This window comes from Thunnus albacares, chromosome 17, assembly GCF_914725855.1.
Source record: "Thunnus albacares chromosome 17, fThuAlb1.1, whole genome shotgun sequence".
NCBI lineage: Eukaryota > Metazoa > Chordata > Actinopteri > Scombriformes > Scombridae > Thunnus > Thunnus albacares.
The window spans coordinates 7,513,338-7,535,000 of NC_058122.1; the positions used below are offsets into that span (position 1 = coordinate 7,513,338).

Consider the following 21,663-nt stretch of genomic DNA (forward strand, 5'->3'; position numbering starts at 1 on the left):
CATATAACCCATGACGCCTTGTTTATATGGGTCAGTTTTCACACACAGCTCAAACAGTCTTTAAGGTGTTATATTTCACGGAAGAAGTTACCTTTTGTTCTTGCACTAAAGCGTGAGCTTCCCTCAGGTGACAAAAGCTGGTGTGTGTGTGTGTGTGTGTATGTGCATCTGGAGACCTTGTGTTATTGAAAAGGGCTTCTCTTTTCTCTTTCCAGTGAAAGTCTCTTCTGATGAATGTAATGTAATGCAGACAAGCTCAAACACAAACATGCCCCAAGATGCACAAATAAAACAAATCTACGCACTCTTGTGTTGGATGAGAGTTAATGTAACAGCGGGAATAATGAATGACCTGCTCACTATAACTGGTCCCATCTCCCTTGATGTTGAGGCAGCTTTCAAAACTCAGGTCTGAATTTGATTAGTCTTCCTGTTTGTGTTTCACAACCATATCTACACAAACCTGATGCTTATCAGATGCATCTAATGTTGATTTTCACACAACCTTGTCCTACTAGACTGTGGCACGCAACACAGTGTAACATATCATTAATAATCAAATACACACTCACTAAACAGCCTCTGAGCAACATCAACTCAGCTTTGCACGATTGAAGAAAGAACCAGTTTGCATGTGTGACCTCATGCTTCTGAAATTGCAATCTGCAGTGGATGAGATAAAAGTGTTTTGTGATTTGTCTGATTTTGTGTTTACATTTGAGAAGTACACCATAAGCACCACTCTGGTCCTCCCAGGTGCCCCACAGCTGCTGACTGTAGAAATGCACCTCTCGTTACCCCAAGTGCTCTTAATGAACACCATGTGACAAATAAGTTTTTCCTGAAAAAACATTTTCTGATGCACAGAAACTATGTTTGTCCCTCTGGCAGCAGCAGCAGCCATTTGCTTGGAATTGTAGTGGCATGAGCGATAACATTGCTCATGCCACTATTTGACACTTTGGCTCTACAGATGAAAACTACAACAATAACAACAAAAAAATACAGAAAAATGTCTTTAAACAGTCTTTTACATTATGTTACGATATTCCTGTATGTGCTGTCATATCATTTTAAAGAAATCTCTGGTCATTGTGACCTCAGCACCTGTTGACCGATCAGATCATTGACACGAAATGGCAGATCGACTTTTTTGTCTAGTATCTTTGTGGGATAAATGATTAAACTGACCTATGAAAGTGATGTGAAAGATGTGTTTTGTGTTTGTAGACAAGTGACTGGCATGTACACAGGTCACCTGTCAGTCATGACTGATGGAAAGGGAATGGCAGAGAAATGTTACAAACTTACACATATTTGAACCTCCATTAGCTCTACAGCCACTTCATTCTCTGCTCATCAGACAACTATTTACCCTGCTTATCTCTGATGCCTTCCTTTCATTTGACCTTATACTCCTCTACGGATCTCCATCACCTCCACATTTGAACCACTCAGCTCTTCCTGATAGACAATCATTCCTTTTATCTAGCATCCCCTTTATGATTGTATTCTTCTATAATATCACACAAAATAAAGTAGATATTAACTGTACTTGCCAGAAGCTTTCTCTTCCATCAAACACACGCTGATCCATCAAGTAGAGAGCAGCAGTGATATCGGACAAGCGCTGCTGTTTTGAAGGAGCATCACATCCAAGATATGACAGTTCTCCTTTATTCGCATGTTCAGCACTTACTCAGCTTTTGGAACGGTGTTTAGATACAGCCTCTTGCATATATGTATTTGTTTAGAAGTGAATTTGCAGATCTTGTGATCTTTGACAGTCTGCCAATGAAAAATATGTTCTTTTTAAAAAGTTTTGTAAACATTTTGTGGTGGATTAGTTTTGTAAAATTCGTGTGAAACTGTCTATCGTGACCTGTGCTCTGAGTGGGTGGGTGCATGCATCCATCTGGTCCATGTTGCCCTCTTGGCAGCTGTTGCTTCCTAGATCACCACGGCAACTAACTGCTGGGTCATATTTACCCAGGATGCCATGCTGGCTAGGCATAGGTCAATCAAACTGAGCATGTTCTTCCCTTCCAGTAGCTCATTACTGCCTCACTAAATCTTTACCTCCTTTGTGTTTCCCTTTTCTCTCTGTTGCTCTCATTTCCTCTTTTCCCTGGTTTAAGTCTCCATGAATGGTGCAAAGCCAGATTACTCAGAACACTAAGGAGCACTAAAGAGTGGGACCTTACTGGAGATAAAATCACTGTTCCACAAGGACAGATGTTTATAATTTGATCACCTCGTCAGAACTTTTAGCTGTACTGTTATTTCCTTCACAACAACTCACAGCCAATCGTATCAGTAATGTGAGTGTTAAATGAAAATAAGTTGGCCCATTCATTCATCAAGTTTTAGGTTAGACCACAGTACAGTCTCTGTTTGAAATAAAAATTCAAATGACAGCAGAGGAAAAGGCAGCTTTTGGCCCAATCAGTGTCGCTGCAGTGTCATACCACAGTTCACTGAAGGGTGAAATGCTTCACTTTTACTCCATGTTCAAGACAGAGAGAAGGCAGCTCTGAATACAATACTTTCAACTGATGCAACGGCCATTTCAAGGCTCTGGCCAGTTGATTAATGAGTTAACACAAAATATTACATTATGTGCACTTCATACACAAATCAGTTTAAAAACAGCACACAGTCTGTCTCATGGCTGTACGATATCAATACACACAAACATGAGTCTCACTTTAGGCTCCCATGGTAGGAGACAGCCCTGTCCTGCACAGCAGGGTTCCCTTTGCTGCTAATAATTTATCCCCCATGAGGATTAAACAAACCCTCATTCTTCACATTCCAGAGCATTCCCCCTCTCGCTCCATCCCCACTAAAGCCCCAATCATTACCATAACCCCGTATTATCGACCTCATTTAACCTCATACAGCCTCAGCACCCCTCTCCAGTAACTTTGTTTATCCTTCTGCTCTAACACCGATACATGTAATCGACTGTCAACTATTTACTCCTCCCTTACTGTATATGGAGTTCCCTTTAGTAAATGTAGCGATTCTCATTGACAAGATGCCCAGATATAGAGAAAATCTACTATATTCTCATTCAGAGGGTGAGCATTTTCCTCCAAAAAGCTCCACACTACTGCTGCTTGGAAGTAAGAAAAACCTGTTCAACAATCTAAAACTTATTGTATTTAGTTATTGTATGCTTAGAAAATGCTCAGCAGTAACATGAACTGTAAGTAATTAGTAGTTAATGAGCTAAAACCTGCATAAAAGGGAAATGTAATTAAAGCTATGGGTCAAAATTGGTTACCTTGAAATTCTGGAGCATCATCAAACAAGAGTAACAGTAATTTCTTTTTGTTCAGTTTCAATAAGCCCTAGGGTGGAACAAAATTTCTCTTTTGGGCTCCAGGCTGCAAAAGTTTGAGGACTCTTACTTCACCACAACTACCATAAAATTCTCCCCAGCTGAAATATGGCATTTAATTAGTCTCAAAACCCACGCACATAAAAACCAGGCGCGTGCATGAGATACGAGTGCACAGAACAGTATCCGCAAGCAGAACACCATCCTTGCAAGGAAGCATTTGTGCTCCACGTGCACAAATGCGGTCTCGTGAGTGCGGGGCTGTGACGAACATGAGCTCGACCCTCCCTGCTGCCAAACACTTGAATACTGACCATGGTCAGTAGCCTTTGATTGGCTGTTTGGTTTGATCACTGACATGGTCAAAGACAGGCAGTTGCCTGACAGAACAAAAGGAAACATAAATAATGATATTTAGAGGCTGATTCTCCATTTTTTCACTACTCACACTTATGAAAAGTGTTAGACATCATAGCAAAAGCAAATTTTCAGAAATAGAATAAAGGTTTCACAAATCTGAAACTGTGTTTTAATGAGTCTCTGGAGTCTCCTTGGTAACCTAGTCCAGCTTTGACAAGTCTAAGTATAGTTGATTTTGATCTGGATCTGGTCTAATGTGGTCTGGATGGAGAAATATGGAGTGGAATCGCCCTTTTCTCTGTTTTCATAAGCAAAATAAAGGTTTCACAAATCTTCCACTCGCGGATACTGTTCCATGCACTCGTATCATGTGCTGCTTTTTATGTGCGCGGGCATTGAGACTAATTAAACGCCATACTGAAACCAAACCAAACCAAATCATAATTACCTCCATTTATTATCAATGGTCCTCAGCAATATGGGTGCAGTTCAATGCCTCTCAACCCAAACCCACAAATTGTACTCCTAATTGTTGCAAATTGTGTTTAATGTTTATTTAAAAACTCTGTGCAGCCAGCTGTCAAACAATCCATGATTACATTCACATTGATTCTCATTAATCTCATGCTTGTGATAACACTGGCAAAGATAACTAAAATGAAAACTTGACACCAACTCTTGCCTCCTCATATGCAATATTTAGTATAATTTAAGTATGGAGGAACTCACTGCCCACCTCATGCTTACACACTCACTTTTTCAATTATTTGATCAATTAAAGAGAAAAACACAACTTTCCCATTGGGAATCTGCAGCTATAAAAACTGTTACAAAATGCAAGTTGGCTTGAAAACATGATTTTCAACCTTTTGGGGTCTTTGCAACTGGATGTAACACATTTTTTCCACACTAGTGCTCAACCTCTCACAATTTGCTTCATAAAAGTAGCTGTAAAACACAACTGAACACAGTGAAAATTCTAGTGTCATGGCAACCACTTCACTCACATAAGAACTCCTGAGTGATAGACAGTGAGCTGCTCTCTCATAAACTACTCTTATATTTGGTGAAGGTTACCCACAGCTACACACAAACACACAGTTGTGCACACTCCCCAGTCACAGCAGAATATGGTGATTGTATAATTGCAAAGGTAATGTAAAAATGGTGGCCTGCTTACTCATAAAGGCCTTAAGCACAGACAGGACAGAATCCAGAGCTACTTAAAACCAGAGGAACAAAGCTCTCTAAGTGTGTGTGTGAGTGAGACAGAGCTCATTCACATTCCCAGACGGTGGAAGTAGCAAACAGCCAGCGTGATCTGGGAAGTGTTCTGGTCTGTGGGTACCTGCAGTGTATAACTGTCACTTGGAAGCTTCCGAAACAATTATGATAAGACGCAAAATAAACACAGTTAAGTAGTGGGCTGAAGAAGACTAATATGCTACATCCTCCAACAACACTTTTCATAAGACTAACAGACTATGAAGTTGTAAATGCACTAGTAGTGATTGAGGTACAGTTACCTCATGACTTGTGTCTTTCTACAAACTCTAAAAACGCTGGACAAAAAGCCAAAGCATTTCCATCAATGTAGGAAATGGAGAAATACAACTTACTGAGCTTTGAGAATTTTAGATTTTCAAATTTGTGCCTGGTGTATAAAATTTTAAATGGTTTGGCCCTTCATCCACTACGTGACTTTGTGTACACTCGCTCAGTAAGTTCTATTAGGTCCTCCAAAATATCCTCTATAACAGATTGTACCACACCATTTACAAGCTTGGAAACCCTAAATCCTTAGCTCAACGCCACTAAAACATGTGCTGTCCGATGGCGGCCTCCTTGAGTGTATACAAAACTGCCTCAGGTGAAAAACTAATTATTTAGGTAATTGTTAAAATGAACACTAAAAGTCTATGAGATGGAAAACTGCACGTCCAAATGCATTATTTACTTTTCTCAAGCCAAAAACCACCTAAAACGTCCCAGCAGTTACACCACTTACATTTTTTTATTACTACAGTCGCAAAAGTGCAGGTCTGTTTCTAATAACAGCAAAAGCTGGATCTGTAGCAATTTATACAAAACTGTTAAGTGTCAGCAGTAAAAGGCATAATGACATGACATCATCTAACACGAATACTGGGCTTCCACAGGAATGCTCACCCAACTTTTTGGCACATTTTACTGTGTATTGATAACTAGCTGCAGTAGACATTTTGGCTCATAGATCAAGCTCTATTGAGTAACTACAATGTACGTTTCTGTACACATGGCCATTTGCATCCGCTGAGTGACTAAACAGCTCAACTGCATTAGTCACTGCAATGCTGTTGAACCAGCTGCCAGTTAGGCATTCACAGGCATTCATGAGCCTACGAACAGAAGGGCAGACAGCCCCACAGAGCTGACTGGCCATTTGCGTGTACCAATCTGTGTGTGTGTGTGTGTGTGTGTGCGTGTGTGTGTGTGTGTGCTGGAATTCGGATGCCCCTGGTTTCCCTCCCTATCAGCACTGGGGCCACTAGGGTGTGGAACAGCCGTTGTTTTCAGCAGCCTGGTGGTTCAACAGAGTTGACGTTTAAGGGAAATGAGGGGCAGGTGTGGTGGAGGTTATGCCTGTTTTTATGGCTTTTAGCTGATGCCGTTTCATCGTCAACATGTTGCCACACACAAATAACACAGTTCCCCTCAGTACCAATCAGTAACAAAAATGTCAAGAGTAATAATGCAGAAATGGGCTGTTGACGTGCAACATTTTCACGCCATCAACGAATCAACAAACGGGTGGAGCTCATCCTAAATCCCACTGACAGCCTCAGCATGTTCCCCCTCACATTTGGCACTAGTGAATACTTCCCAGGAGAGGGAGGGGTGTAGAGCAGTTTAGGGATGTTGCTGGCCAGAGAAGGAGACGGGTGTAATGGGAAGGGACCAGATAGGAGAACGAACAGGGTGAAATGGAGATAGCAGAGAGAGATCACAGTAGCACATTGGAGTCATGACGGAAAGTAGAAATAGAACAGACATAGGAGCTTTACGGCTATAAATAATGTCATGTCGCCCACTGACATACTTGCAGATGAAATCCTATGGGTGTTTCAGTGCTTCTGATTCAGTTTCAGGATAGTGATGGCAGTTGGCAGCTGAGATCACAGACAGAAATAGATTATCATGGGTCGGTGAATGTCCCCACCCTCTCGGAAATGACAACAGTGTGTGAGGGACCACCTAGATAAGTGTGTAAGGGGCCGAGAGAGATCCAACACACACAATGGCAGAGAGGAAGCTATTCTCATTATTCACACTTAGAGCTTCCTCTCTTGAACAACTCTGCATGTTAAGTTCTCCTGTTTTTTTTCAGATTACTGTATTTCCTGGGATTTTTTATATCAAGTCAGAAAGGAAACAGGCAGAACGAGACAGGGGTGTGATATGCAACAGCTGGAATCAAAGTGGGAACAACGCAGTTATATGTTATAACCACAAGGCCACCAGGACACCTCTTTGTTTAATACAGTTCAACACTCCACTGCTTCTGGTATAAAAGGGTTAATCAATTTAACAACAACTAAAACCTTTTTTAGAGAGTTTTTCCTTATTTGAATTGAGGGTCTAAGAACAGAGGATGTTGTATTGCTGTACAGATTATAAAGCCCCCTAAGGCAAATTTGTGATTTGTGATATTGGGCTATACAAATAAAACTGACTTGACTTAACTACAGGATTACGATAGGACAGGACTGCAACTAACAATTATATTCTTGTCAATTCATTATTGTTCAATTGTGTTTGTAGATATGAATTATAGATCACAGGATTGAAGATGACTGCAGGGATGTCATAAACTAAAAGGGAAGGATTTATCTTCCCACAAGCGGTCATGGTCAGGATTCTTTGTAACAATACTCATTTAACCCCGTAGAGACTCTCAGTCAGTGTGCTGTAGATTAAACATTCTTATCAAAGTAAAAGAGAAAACTAAGGAGCCCTGGAGGTGACATGGAGAACGACTTTGTATGCACGGTTTAGTAATCTGGCTCTCGAAAGGCTTTTGCTGCCCTCTACAAGATCAGAGAAGGCAAAATTAGAGGTTAATGAGCACAAAATTATCACTTTAAGAGCACAAATTATTAAATTGTGCAGACTAATGAGTTTTTTTTAACCTCCATGACATCTCCCAGGCTCCACAGAAAACAACTTGACATGCATAAAATGGTTTTAGATTTTTTTAGATGTGTGATTTCATACCAAAATTTTACTGCATTACTTGATCCATATAAAACAACCTCAGCTTCGCTTCTCTGCCCACTTGAGGACATGTGCTGCAGTTCATTTAAAGCCAAGAAAAATTGACTAAACCCCAAAGAAAATGACATTGTGTCTTGGTCTGTGCTATCACTGGCTCTTCCTTTCTTTATTAGGTGGTTGGCTTTTCACATCTGGAGCCACTTTAATTGCACATGCCCAGAAATAAAGTGGAGACAAGAGTTGAGAGACAATACAAACAACCAAACACGTCCACATGGCACATCACAAGCTTATAACTTTCAAAATCACCATCAAGTAAAATATGGGATACATAAATTCTCTGCTCTGTTTCATGATCACCTTGATGATGGCTTACTTTAGTAAAAGGAATAGACTGTAACAGGTTAAACAGTAGTTGTTAAAATATTTAAGAATAGCTTCACAAACATATGGAAGGCAGGGTCTCTTGCGTGTTAATTTCAGATTCTTATCTCCATGCCCTGTGGGCTTGTGTTTGGCTTGTAAGGCTTGTGTTATAATGTCTGAGCTGTACTCCGCAGAGAGCATTTAGACAGGCTTTTGGAGTCTTTCCTTTTTTAAGTCCCACAAAGCACATTTTTCAAATGTTTCTGACGCAGGGGTGAAATGAGAAAAGTCTGGGAGAGAAAAAGAGGGGTATCGAGATAGATAAAGTGATAGAGAGAGAGAGAGAGAGAGAGAGAGAGAGAGAGAGAGAGAGAAGAAGAGAATCATATCCCACATGTTTTTCATGGAGAGATGCTGGGCTGGTGTGGTAAACATCTTCAAGATAATTGGAAGACTCTTTGAATTCTAAAACGTGTATTCCTCTGAATTAACTGTAGTTAATGTCTGCTGCCCTGATGATATGTGCCAGCTATACGGCAGCATAGCAGAGTGTTGACGGTGAAATGGAAATCCATGGCTCAACTTCAGTGAGTGGAGCTGTCACATCTGGTGAGGGTGGGAGTGAAATAGTTTAATGCTGGAAAACTGGGCAGGTTGAATAGTTGTCCTACCTGTAGCTTATGCATGTTGTAGCTCTCAGTCACTGGTTAATATCCACATACTAACACATGGAGCATCACATGGCAAAGAAAAATACATGGCAACAGTGAGATGTAATCCACCTTTTGGTTCACTGAGCACAGGGGTCATGCCAGACAAAGTATCAGCAGCGTCAAAATAGCAGAACGCAGAAACACACAGACACTCTCATGTTTTCATTTCCCACAAGAGCGAAGAGGGGTGGGATGTATTCCCTGCTTCTGTCACTGCTCAGACCATTGTTTATTAGCCTGGCTAAAAAAGCTTCAATCACATTCCAGTCATGAACAATAATTGCTCCAGAGAAACGCAAATATGTTGCCATTACCTATCTAACTCATCAACACCATCATACAGAAACATTTTCCTAACAACATAAGAGCCTGTATTTTCCTTCATGATTTTACACATTTTTATTACATTTGGTTACTTTTAATGAACACCTCTGCTGCTATAATTGCACACTTTCTCTGTGGGTGAAGTTCATCAAAGGAGAAATTCAGAATTCTGTCCAAAAACAATAGTAATAAGTTGACTCTGTTCCTGTACGTGAGCCCAGCAGACCCACAAAACCCCACAATCTATATATCTAGTTTGACGCATCATGGACGACTCCCAAATCGCCTGCTACTGTCAAAACTCATCATGTCCATCCATTGTCCATGCCTGTCACTGTCTACAAGGATTACCTATTAGGGGTCTCATTGCTTCTTAGCGATCCCTGATAGATTTTACACATTTCTCTGGCCCACTGTTAACCCTTAAAATACCTCCAAGATTTTGGATATCTCAAGCTGCATTTTGAACTATAAGTCTCACACATGTACAGTTTTGTTTATGCTAATAGGGTATTGCACAACAGCATGCAATATTACAGAGAGTGTAAAATTAGCCTTGTGTTGTTGGGTGTTGCCTTTAGGGCAATGAAAGGGGAGAGAAAGCAGTTGTGGAAGATATGGCAGAAAGTATTTGGCAATGTAATCGATTGCAGATGGCAGCCGACGGGTGGCTTGTTTGGTCCACTGTGGTTCTTTGTGATGGCTAGGCCTGCCATAATCCAACAGGACAAGGCTGTTTTCGTGTGTATGTGTGTGCGTGTGTGTTTATGCTGGCACCTCTAATATCACAGTGCTAAGCTCTGCAGCCCCACAGGAATCCAGACACACAAGGGGGAGCAGGGGTTCCGCTACAGAAGGGAAACTGTGTTGCAGTGTATGACAGAATCTGATGGAATCAGTGAAATAACAAAAAAATAATACGCTAAATCTGAAAATCTGACAAGGGTAAAAGGTTGTAAAAGCATTTAGTTAGTATGACACATACAAATGAATCTAGGTCACTGCAGCAGTGACAAGTAGAGGTGTAACAAATATTCAAGAATATATAAAGAATAAAGCTTTATTTATGGTCGCTCAGAAGATGTGTTTATAGTTGTTACGAACAGCTTCACTTAAAGGCGGAATGAAAAGCCGACAGTCAAAGAGAGAGAGCAGTCATAGTGTTGCACTTGTATATTAATATGAATATGAAAAGTGATATCAATAGTTGTGTCTAATAGTTGTGAAGGTAAAAGAAGAGCTAGAGAGGTATGTGGAAACCCTGACTCCTTTCTCACCTCCGCACAGCTGGCCAATCACTGCATGAAGTGGGTGTGAATGTCGTCTTGTCTGTTTCGGAAAGTTACAGAAACCGCTGTGCACAACACCAACCTTATCCACCCTCGGAAAGGTGCAGGGGGAGGGGGATTTAATGGGCATTTCCACCATCCAACAAGCAAGTCTGAATATACAGCCAGCTTAAATGTAAAATTGCCATGAAAATTTAAAAAAGTGATATGATTTGCAGTCTTGGATGAAGGCCAGACTTTTGTGAATGAGTTCAGATTAATACACATGCACAGATGTCATCAGTAGCTCATTAAACCGAGTAACAGCAGCCAGACAGTCGGGCAGCTACAGTATCTGCTTTTCTCCCTGGCCTGCAGTGGGTTGTAAGGTTATGGGTGTCAGTGAGAGGGCAGTGAGAGCACCAGTCAGGTAACACTATATGTCGTGCTGAGGCTACTGGTATCAATGCTATGTGTCTCTCATGACAACGCTATCCAAGAATGAGGGCAATACATGACAGTGCCTCTATCATAAATCATCTCCACACAACCTCTCTCAGTTATATGACTGTCTCTGATACTCACACAAACATCTACCACAATAGGTCAAGACATGGCAGCTGAGAGTATTGACAACCAGCAATTGCACAAACAGGCTACAGTTAAACAGATTTGTTTATATATCAGTGGATTCATTTGCTAAATAACTGATGCACAAGAGGTAAGCAGGTGGAATACATAAAGTCTTCTCAACTTTCATAGTTATTCTGTTATTTTAGCCTGAAATTCATCAGCCCATCATGTCTAAAAATGTCATCTGAAGATAAAGAAAGCCAAGATCCAGGTTTCTTTCCATGACACAGTCACATACTTATATATGTCTGTGACGACTGACACAGAACAGCGCTCCCAAACATTACCCTGTCCAGGTTAGGTAGGAAAAGTGTCTGCATGTGTACATGTAGGGGAAACATAACCATAAATCAGAACTGTTCTATGACCCCCTAACAGAAATCTGATTTTATCCTGTATGAACTCCACAGCTGTCTGTCATTAAAAGACGGTAAGACAGAATGTGTTTGCAGTACACTCATGCATGCATGATGTTTAAACAGGCTTCCCCATTTGTCTGAAAGTCATCTCTTGAACATGTACTGAGTACAGACAGTCCTTTTGAACACACACACTCCTTACTAGCATTGACCCTCCACACCTGTCTTGTCACTCAGGCCCTGGGTGTGCCCTCCACCAGCCCTTCTCTCAAGGCCCTCACTGCCCCAACAAGAGGCCTCATTTCCCAGGGAAGAGCTGTGTAGCTTCAGGCCTCCCTGTCTGTACCCACACACACACACACACATACACAGCACTCTGGTCCCAGCCCCCTTCAAACTGCACAAAGCCCCTATTGTGAGGCACAATGCTGGCCACCCCCTCTGCCTTTCCCCTGTACCCTCTGCTCTGTTTCCCCTATAACTCTGTCCCTTCTGCCCCCTCTTGCTTTTGCATGACTCCTATCCCCTCTTTTTCTTCTTTTCAGTCTTTTTCTTTGCCCTCTTTCCTTTCTATCTTCTCCTCTTTATGCTTAAATCTCCACTACCAAACCTGTTGATAGTGTCTGTGGGGGTTTCCAGTGTGCCCCTCTTGTATCCTTGCTCAGACCTTTCCCACTATCCCCTTCAAAATTAAGGTCTTCAACAATCCCTCCTTTCTCCCCCCCATCTCTCACAGCATGGTCCTCCCTCTCGTTTCTGCGTTGCAAGACATTTTCCACTCCTCTGACTGTTGTGTTACCTCCTATATCCCCTTCTCCGCTCTGCTGGATAAGAGAAATTTCATATCTAGGAATACCTGAAGCTCATGCAAAGCAGGACTCATGATTGTTAATGGAAACAATATATGGGATGCAACTCTCTGTATTACCTTATTTGAGGATCTATTTTTAACATTTTTTAACACTTAAATTATGTAATTTTACAACCATTAAACACTACTTCTGCTATTGTTAAAAAAAACAATACAGTTAGAGACATAGTTCCCAATACTGCAGTATTCTGTCTGTCTCTCCACTTGTAAAGAGAGTACTCCTTTCAAAAGGGTTAAATGGAGGCCAGCAGTATATATTGTGTTCCCAGACTGCTGTTGAATACAGCACTGCAAGGAAATGACAGTAGTAGTATATTAACTGCAACTACGGGTCTTGTTAAATCGTGTCCACATCAGATGAAGGACTTTGCAAGTTACAGTGGGAACAAATGCAGTTTGTACCTCAAAAGCTCAACAATCCAAAACTTTTAAGTCTAACTACTATATACAGAAAATACTGCAGCGAGTAACTAATAACATGACACTGTTGACCAGTTAAAGATATCAGTGTATTGAGGGGTGGCCAGCTTGCACACGCTGCAACAATCAAAGCCAAATGTTATCCCTCCTTCTAATCATAAACCCACTGTTTTGCTTGTGTAAGTACACACATTTTAGTTTGGTTTGGAGTACACTGCCAGCGTTGGTGTCTCTTTCTTGCAGCTCCAGCCTGATGTCTCACACAAATAAGCAATGCTGCAACATGAAGATGTTGGTGAGAGCTTAGTTTCATGCTTTAAACCTGAAACATCTGGTAGTTCATGTTTTCTGTGTGACTAGAATGTAGAAATACTGCCAGCAAACCTTGTCATTCATCCTTCTCACACTTCTAACAACCACATACCTGATATATACAGCACTTTGGAGGCAATGTCAAAAAAATCTGCTGTCCAAACACTTCTTTAATAGAAGGAAACAGGCAGTGGTTTTGCTTTTTCTTTGTTGAGCCATTTCTGAATGTGTCATGCCCTCAGTGCCATCTGTGTTGCCCCAAAGATGATCCCACATTCAAATGATTCCACCTCATTACATATGTTTCAGAATGCAGCCATAACCTTGACATGCATCGGAGTTACAAGACTGGCACTACATAAGAATCTAAAGAAATCCCACTGTAGCTTGTGCATGTCTAATCTCTTTGCCAAGCTGCAAACCAAATTCTGTCAATTTAATGCTCCCTTGCCTTGGAAAAGCATACACACATGCATGTCTGCATATTAACATGTTTGATGTTTTTCAAAGAGGGGTGTACTCCTGTACAAGTTAGGTGGTACCATAGATGCAGAGCCATCCGTGGTATTTACCAGAGAAAATAATGACCATCCATGTGACCAACCTTGTGGTCCCTTGAGTAAACTGGGCTGCAGTAACATTACTGTACCACGCAGTTATCAGTTTCCATATCTGTCTCCCTGCATAACAGCAGTATGAGTGACAGACAACTAACTAATGAGGTGAGGGGAGAAAAAAATGAATGAAAACTGTTGAATACACAAATGCACAGACACAGGGAACCTGGAAACCTGCCAGAGACTAAGTCTTGTTTTTCTGACTGGTTGAGATGTGAAATAAGAGAAAACGGGGACACAACGTTGTCCGTTAAACAGAGGCCAAACCATGGCAACCCTGGCTATATCCTGACGTGGAGGAGTGATGAGAAAGTGGACATTCCACAAACTCGTCCTCCTGTGTTTCCTGATCAAAGGAGGAGAAGGAAGGAACAAAGCAAACTGAGCCACCACAAAGCTTCCAGCAGAGCTGCGGTTGTATTTTTCATGTTAAGTGAAAGGCGACCAAAATGCCTTGAAGGATGTGGGGAATTTTCCTCTTCAGTGTCTTCCAAGCCAGAACATTCTGGCTGAAAGAAAAAAGAAAGGAGAAGACTGAGCAAACTAGTAAGTGAAGCAGAGAAAAGGGTGGAAATGAGAGAGGGCAGTTGCTCTAGTCACTGAGAGAAGAAAGAAAGCAATTATAAAACAGTGGGAGATCCTAAATACTTTGCAATAGCTTTGGAGCATTAAAAGGCACAGCTTTTCTCATCCTGAACAAGACAGTCGCCATATTCAACAGACTGAAGGAGATTCAGTCGATAACACACACAAAAGTCCCTCTTTCCTGTCATCGAAAATACTGTCGCTCACTAAGTGACACCTCTATTTGAGATCCCAGGCAAAGGTTATTTTGGTCGCATGCATACACACACAGATACACACACAGGTATCCATGGTGATGCCCTCCTGCTCATAGGAGCCTGACAGTGGGTACTGGGCTGCTGTTACGACTGTGACAGCTTGATGATGACTCAGCTTGTAGAATTTAGCACAGCATGGTATGGAAAGCTGGGACAGCAATGACCTCATTCCACTGCCCCAGCCCTTGTGAGGGACAGCGGCCTGAGAGAATAAACACCTCATGCAGAGAAAAAGGGGGTCAGAGACAAGAATGGTGGCACAAGAGAGGTGTCCCATATCGAGACAAACATCTCGCATGGTGATAAAAGGATGGGAGGAGTGTCTGTGTGATTCTTTGTGTATCTGTGGTTCTGAGTAAAGCTATATTTGGAGCGGGGAACAGATGGTAAATGCAACAAAAGAGATACAAACAGGAGGAAATGAATGATGTGACTTTAGAAGATTTGGGCAACATATCAACTGTGAACTTGAATATGAACTTCACAGCTCCAATCTACACTTAAATGGACAGTTCATCCCAAAATCAAAGATACATATTTTTCCTCTTACCTGTAGTGCTACTTATCCATTTAGATCGTTTTGGTGTGAGTTGCAGAGTTTTGGAGATATTGGCCTGCCTTCTCTTGAATACAATGGAACTGGGTGGCACTCGGCTTGTGGTGCTCAAAGCACCAAAAAAATACCAAAACAATCTAGATGAATAAATAGCACAACAGGTAAGAGGAAAAACATGTATTTTTGATTTTGGGGTGAACTGTCCCTTTAAAAGTCCTGAATCAAACTTTGAGCACTGACGCACTATGATATGTGGTCCATGTTCTGGCCCTGCTCACCCCAGAGCTCCAGTAAAGGTCTCAGCTGTTTGGAGATGCAGCCTGCTGAGTCCAGGGACCAGAGAGCAGTATGAGGGCATGTAATGACAGAGAGCCTAAAGCACATCAGTCAGACACACAAATCCTCAAGCTTTACAAGAGCAGCTGTGGAGGTCAATCAGACAATGTGTGACAAGGACACATTAAGGATGAAGAGTGTTGAGACAAATGAAAAATAAAAGGCAAGGGAAACATAGGCAAACATGTTATTTAAAGATTAAAATATCTCAGATGTGAAACAGCATTCAGGAGAAACAAAAGGGAGAAACTAATGCTGCTGTTCCACGGTTTGACAGTGATGGCACACAGCATCGAGGCTAAAGCTGTCTAAACACTGATAGACTCTGATAAAGCTTCTGCTTATCACAGCGGTTCTTCTACATCAGAGATTCAAAAACAATTAGTCAGTACCCAAAGTGGGTCACAGTCCTGTGTCTTGTGGGTCTTTACTACAGGCAAGTGTGAACTTTAATACAAGTCCATCAAAACAAGTCACACAGCTCTTCTCAAATATACCATGCTTTATTTCACAAACATTAATTAGGGTGGATGACTTGACATGGACTTGTAATAAACATGAGCCCCGGCTTCTCCGTGAACATGCTAAGGGGTTTGAGCGTGCAACAGCTTTATCTCAAAATGAGGACGAGCTTAGCAGTGTGTGTGCAGGATGAAGACTGTTCTACAGGATCAGTGCAGGAGGTTAAGTAGTTAATGACAACCTGAAGACTGATGCTGGTTGAACCTGCTCTCTCTCTCTTTGCCTCCTCATCAGTCTCACTCTCTTGTTCTCTCTCCCTCATTTTATCTACAAATCCCTCTGTCACAGGGCATCAGCTCTAGCAGGAAGGCCTCTCACCACCCACGCTTTTAGGAGCTTAGAGATCCTACCCATGCCACTTGCAGCATGTTGCTCTCATGTGAAACACAGAGGCTGTCGTTCACTTCACTGCTGGCAGGATATGTTGATATACTGAACAAAACGAATGGAGACTATAGAAATGAATTATCATTTGGTTTTCAAAATGAAAAAATTAAGTATAAGAGTATAAGCCTTTAAAGGCTACATCTAAGTGAGAAAATTAAAAATAAGGACAGCTACACAAATCTATCTTCTTAAAGAATGACATTCAAAGATATGTACCGGTGTATGAATTTGAAATTGAAAAAGGGTTACAGTGGTTTAAAAAACAAATCAATACATGGTTTGGAGAAACACTGGGCAAGTTACATGAGTGTAGCATACCACTTGTACCAATAATATTAAGAACAAGCTTACTATGAACAATGCAACTTAACACTTCAATACTAAATCCTTTGCCCAGCATTTACAGCGTTGGGGGCAGTATTGAACAGCCTCTTATTACTATTCAATTACCAAATAACCACATGACACTGGTGATACAGCTGAAAAACCTGCCAGACAGTTAATCTTCCTCTCAGACATGATCAGTGATGTCACATCCTCTCTGACCTTGTGACCTTTCACACACTTTACACACTTTCTTCACACACTAATCTCCTGGACTATGTAGCCAAACCCCATGCTGCCTGCAAATGAGCTAAACTCTCAGCCAGGAGAGACCAAAACGCAAACAACCCGCCTCAGTTTCCAGCTTAACTGCACCTAACAATACCAATACCACAATTTTTCTTGCCAATCAAAAGACAAAATATCCTAATAAACTAAGAAATGGCTTATGTCCCTTTCCCCATAAGTGTTAGTATCTCACTGGAAATTATTGTTTTTAATTCTACAATTCCATCAAGTAGCGTTGTGAAACAATAAAATTCACACTACAGACAAACATGAAATATCATCAAATTTTATTACACTTGTCAATGAAGATTAATACTGATAGTTAGGAGCTTCATAAAAGCAAGATAAAAGGAGGAAAGTGACTGCCTGTCATACCTTGAAGCATGCAGCGGTATGCTGACTCAGAGATGGCATAGATGTGTGGAGGCATCTCGTGCCTCTTCTTCCCTCTGTACATCTCAATGATGTTCTCTGAATAGATGGGCAGGTTCTTGTAGGGGTTGATGACCACACAGAATAGGCCAGAGTATGTCTGTAATTAAAGATACAAACAGACAACCATGGGAAATGAATAGACAGTAAGCAATAAAGAGAGCCTGCAGACACTATATTTTCAAAAAAGTATAAAACATATTACTATGACATTCAACCTGGGTTTTTCAAACCCACATTGAAAGAGGCAGGATTAACTCATTCGCCAGCATTTGAAGTTAATATAAACAGAATACTATATAAAAAAAATCAATGACTTTTAAATTTAAAAAAGCACATCCAGGTTTATAATTTTCTAACTTTTAGATCATCTGGTCTGTATTGTATCAGTGCAGCAAGAGCAGTCATTACCCACATTTAAGGAGCTTACATCATCATGGTGGGCATCCAACACAGTGATAGAAACAGGGCAGACTGAGGGTGACTAAATGAAACATTGAACAGACTCTTGTTTCTTGTGAGTTCTAATGAGAGAGTTCAAATCTACAGCAGCATTACACAATGTCAATAAAGAGTCTATGGATATTATTAAGGTTCATGTTGAACCAAATAGCTTGTGCTGCAAACATTTAGCCTACTTTGTGACTTATGGTGTTGCATTCAGCTGTGTAATTAGCCTGGATATCTCTCCCCAGAGAGTGTGTGTGGTATGAACACTTCTCAGCTATGCTGTAGGCTGAATCGACCAGGCAGCATGGCAGCCAGGAATGAGTGAGAGGCCCTGGTGGGGCATTGCCTCTCTCTCATTCTGCAGATGCTATAGGGGCTTTGCATTCCCCCTACAGATGACACAGAGAAAGAGCTGGGAACTGCTTAACAGTAGTCCGACTTTCATTACTGGCATATTAGGCTAATCCTAGAGGCCCACACAGATGCCCAACCTTATTTATTTCACTAGTTACTCACATACAGTATGTACCTACTGAATGTAAACCTTAACTACAGTTATATATGGACCTTACATCTTCAAGAGGAGTGAAAGAGAGTACAGTAATAACAAAACTGAAGTACTGCAGTGCTAAAATGGGAAGTCAATTGGTTAATTAGTAATTAATAAATCATCAAAAATGTCAATAGATTAACAGATAATGAAAACAAGCTTGAGGCTCAAGAGTGAGAGAAAAGGGCTGATGGGCACAAGTTACACAACAAACAAAATCAAAAGCAAGCAGTAAGCAAAGATAAGTCATACAAACACATGTGGACCCCTACAAAAGGGCACATATCACATACAATGATGGAGTTTAGAAAGCAGTCAGGCTGATCAGAGGCAGCTAGCTCACTACTGACTTCAAGATCAGAGTGACAGACGTGTTTGTTTGTTTCTGTCTCCCTCTGGGACCATATGTACACTCTACAGTTACATTTCTTCAATAGACACTTGCATAACAAAACTACAAAAACAGGAGAATAGGAGAAGAAAATGAGAAGCAAGATCAGTGAAAAGTTTTGTGATGAAGATGAAATTCCTCTGGAATAGCCTCCTCTATGTTACTGCCAGCATGGCCCTTGGAGTTCATAAAAAGACACGTTCTCTACTGACTACAGTCTGTAACGAATGAGCCTACGTTTTAAAGAGCTTTAATTGTTTCAAGAGCTATTTATTGTTTTACTCCCTCTGCAATTAAATGGCATCATACCCGCAAATTGTAATACAGTACTGCCAAAAATCAAAGATGTAATATTAAAAAAAACAACAAAAAAAAATACAGGAATGTTCTAGAGTCATCTTTTCATATCAAACCACCACACATCATGACATCTGCATCACAATTAAGACTACATTCAAGGCTGAGTGAGGCACTGTGGCAAGAGTGACTCATCAGCTCTAGGTTGATGAAGGGGCCCCAGAGAGCAGACAGCATACTGTAGTTGTTATGTAATAGCTCAGTTAGGGCCCTCAGTCAGCACTGAGCAACCAATGCTCTGTACTGCTGATGATACAGACAAAAAAAAGCAGAAAGGGGTAGGAAAAGAAGGTGAGGAAGGCGAGAGAGAGATGAAGAGTGGAGCAATAATCCGGCTGACCGGGCTCCCTGAGGTCCAATCCAGAGGAGAAGCAGAGGCGTAACAAACACCGTGTTCTCAGCCTTCCAGTAAATTGCTCCCCACCTGAGGGGAGGAGAGCTCAGATAGAGAGACACAGCTGAAATTCTAACTCTCCACTCTCCTTTTCGAGGCTAATGAAAAATTAATTCCCCCTTATCTGAAAATTGCAGCTGTTATAAATAGGGGGTCTGTTCTGTTCTCTTCAATTGTGCGACATGCAGCAGTGAGACAGCTGGCGAGGCTGCAGAGAGATACCTGGACTGTTTGTGAGGACTGTCCCAGCCAGCTAAAGGCCACAAGGGTGCACTGTAATTTGCTGCATCATGTCTCTTCAATATGCATGTTTTTTTATAAACTGAAATGTAATCTGATCTCTAAAAATAACAACAGTGGTTGCATTTGACTGTGATTTTTATTTGGGGCAAAGTTAGATGTCCCTTATTATTACCAAACAAAAATACCTCAAAATCATAAAAGAAACATTTTGCGTGCTTGTTGCTGCACTGCTACTGCTTCCCCACCAGGAGTTATTGTGAAAAATGTTGCAGTACTAAAGCATGATCAATGCAAAATTAAGAACATTTACCACCACTGTTGCCAGCTAACAGACCATACGACTAACTCAACACCGCCTGCCAAACCACTGTGGCTGGCCTGGTCCAGGAAATAGAAGGTGATATTTCCACTGTGAAATCAGATCCAGGGGAGGGGAGGCTGTGGCCTAGTAACAGCTGAGCAACGCACAGGCAACAGCAGACACAACAGCCGACCCCATCTGCTATATCTGATCAGTCAGGCAGCGTGCCTTTGTGGATAGACCGTTCTCCACTGCAGAGGAGAGGGCACTCTGGGTGCAGAGGCAAAGCCTCGGTGCCATTGATCTGTGTTGAGTACAGGAGACCTTGACCATTCCCTTAATAGCACTCTGCTCCACTTATTTCACAACAAAGCTAACTAATACATCAGACTAGGCTTTTGAAATATGATGATCGATACTCTGAGATGCATGGTTTCAAATCACATCGACAACAGGACACCTTCTGCTTTTCTCAAGCTTTAATAAGTTGGCTATTCTTGCTCATTGAATTTTAGAGAAGGGTGGCCAGTGGATTCAAAGTTATGCCGCAGTGCTTTAACAATGCAGCATGAATAAGTGGCATTCTATATTCAGCACACATAAGTGTAAGAGTGGAGAGTTAATTCTTCAAATCATGGTGACATGAAAAGCAAACAGAATGTCAAAGAAGCCCAATTATAATCAGGCAACAGACTACATCAGAGCCCAATGTCCTGCAAAAACGAGACCACATGTGACTTTAATTCAAACATATAAAATGAATGGAGGGAGCAGTATTTTAAACCCTTCACTAAAAATAACTCTCTCGTCTACAGGGATATGAGAATGAGCATAATTGAGCATTTTTTGTCTGCTTCTTCTGTGCTGCTTTACCTGTTACCCTGCAGCAGATCCATGTTAGAAAAAAGAACAAGTTTTGAGTAGGACAAGTTTGGCTTGCATTCATCCAGCATTTGAATCACAGGAATATTCAATACGCCATAAAAAGTAAGGACGCAAGAAGTAAGATGAGTTCAAAATGCAAATGAAAGGCAATGTCAATCTCAATGTCATTATTGTCCAGGATGAATGAGCCAGCAAAGAAGAGAGAAGAGGGAGTGTGGGAAACAGAGTAGAGTTGGTGAAGATAGGACGGACATTGAGCAGCAGCAGTGCTGAAGTGGGCGGCAGGAGACAGACAGACGGACAATCTTTTTGCCATGGAAGAATGCTGAGGCTTTCTGACAGCTGAGGCTTATCTAACGACACAAAGGCCTGCTTGTAGCCCTGCTAGTGTGGCGTAGCCTAGTGTCTAGCACTGTGGTTAGCCGGTGACTCACCACCTCACAGATAGCAAGCCGCTACAATAAACGAGTTGGCCCAACAGGCTGAGTGACTTCACACGGATGGAACCGTCAGATGGGCAAAGGGCCACGGAAGGAGCCAGCTTAGGCCAGACGAATCACAT

The 21,663-nt window shown here is 41.4% G+C and overlaps 1 protein-coding gene across 4 annotated transcripts in view; it reads right to left on the bottom strand.

Annotated features, from left to right (window-relative positions):
- Window positions 1-21,663, bottom strand: part of LOC122967676 (myosin-10-like) — a 58,572-nt gene that overhangs the window by 32,128 nt on the left and 4,781 nt on the right. For all 4 annotated transcript variants that reach the window (XM_044332441.1, XM_044332444.1, XM_044332440.1 and 1 more), the window contains exon 3: window positions 17,474-17,630. In XM_044332441.1, coding sequence (XP_044188376.1) covers window positions 17,474-17,630 — 157 coding nt within the window. The remainder of the gene's footprint in view (window positions 1-17,473; window positions 17,631-21,663) is intronic.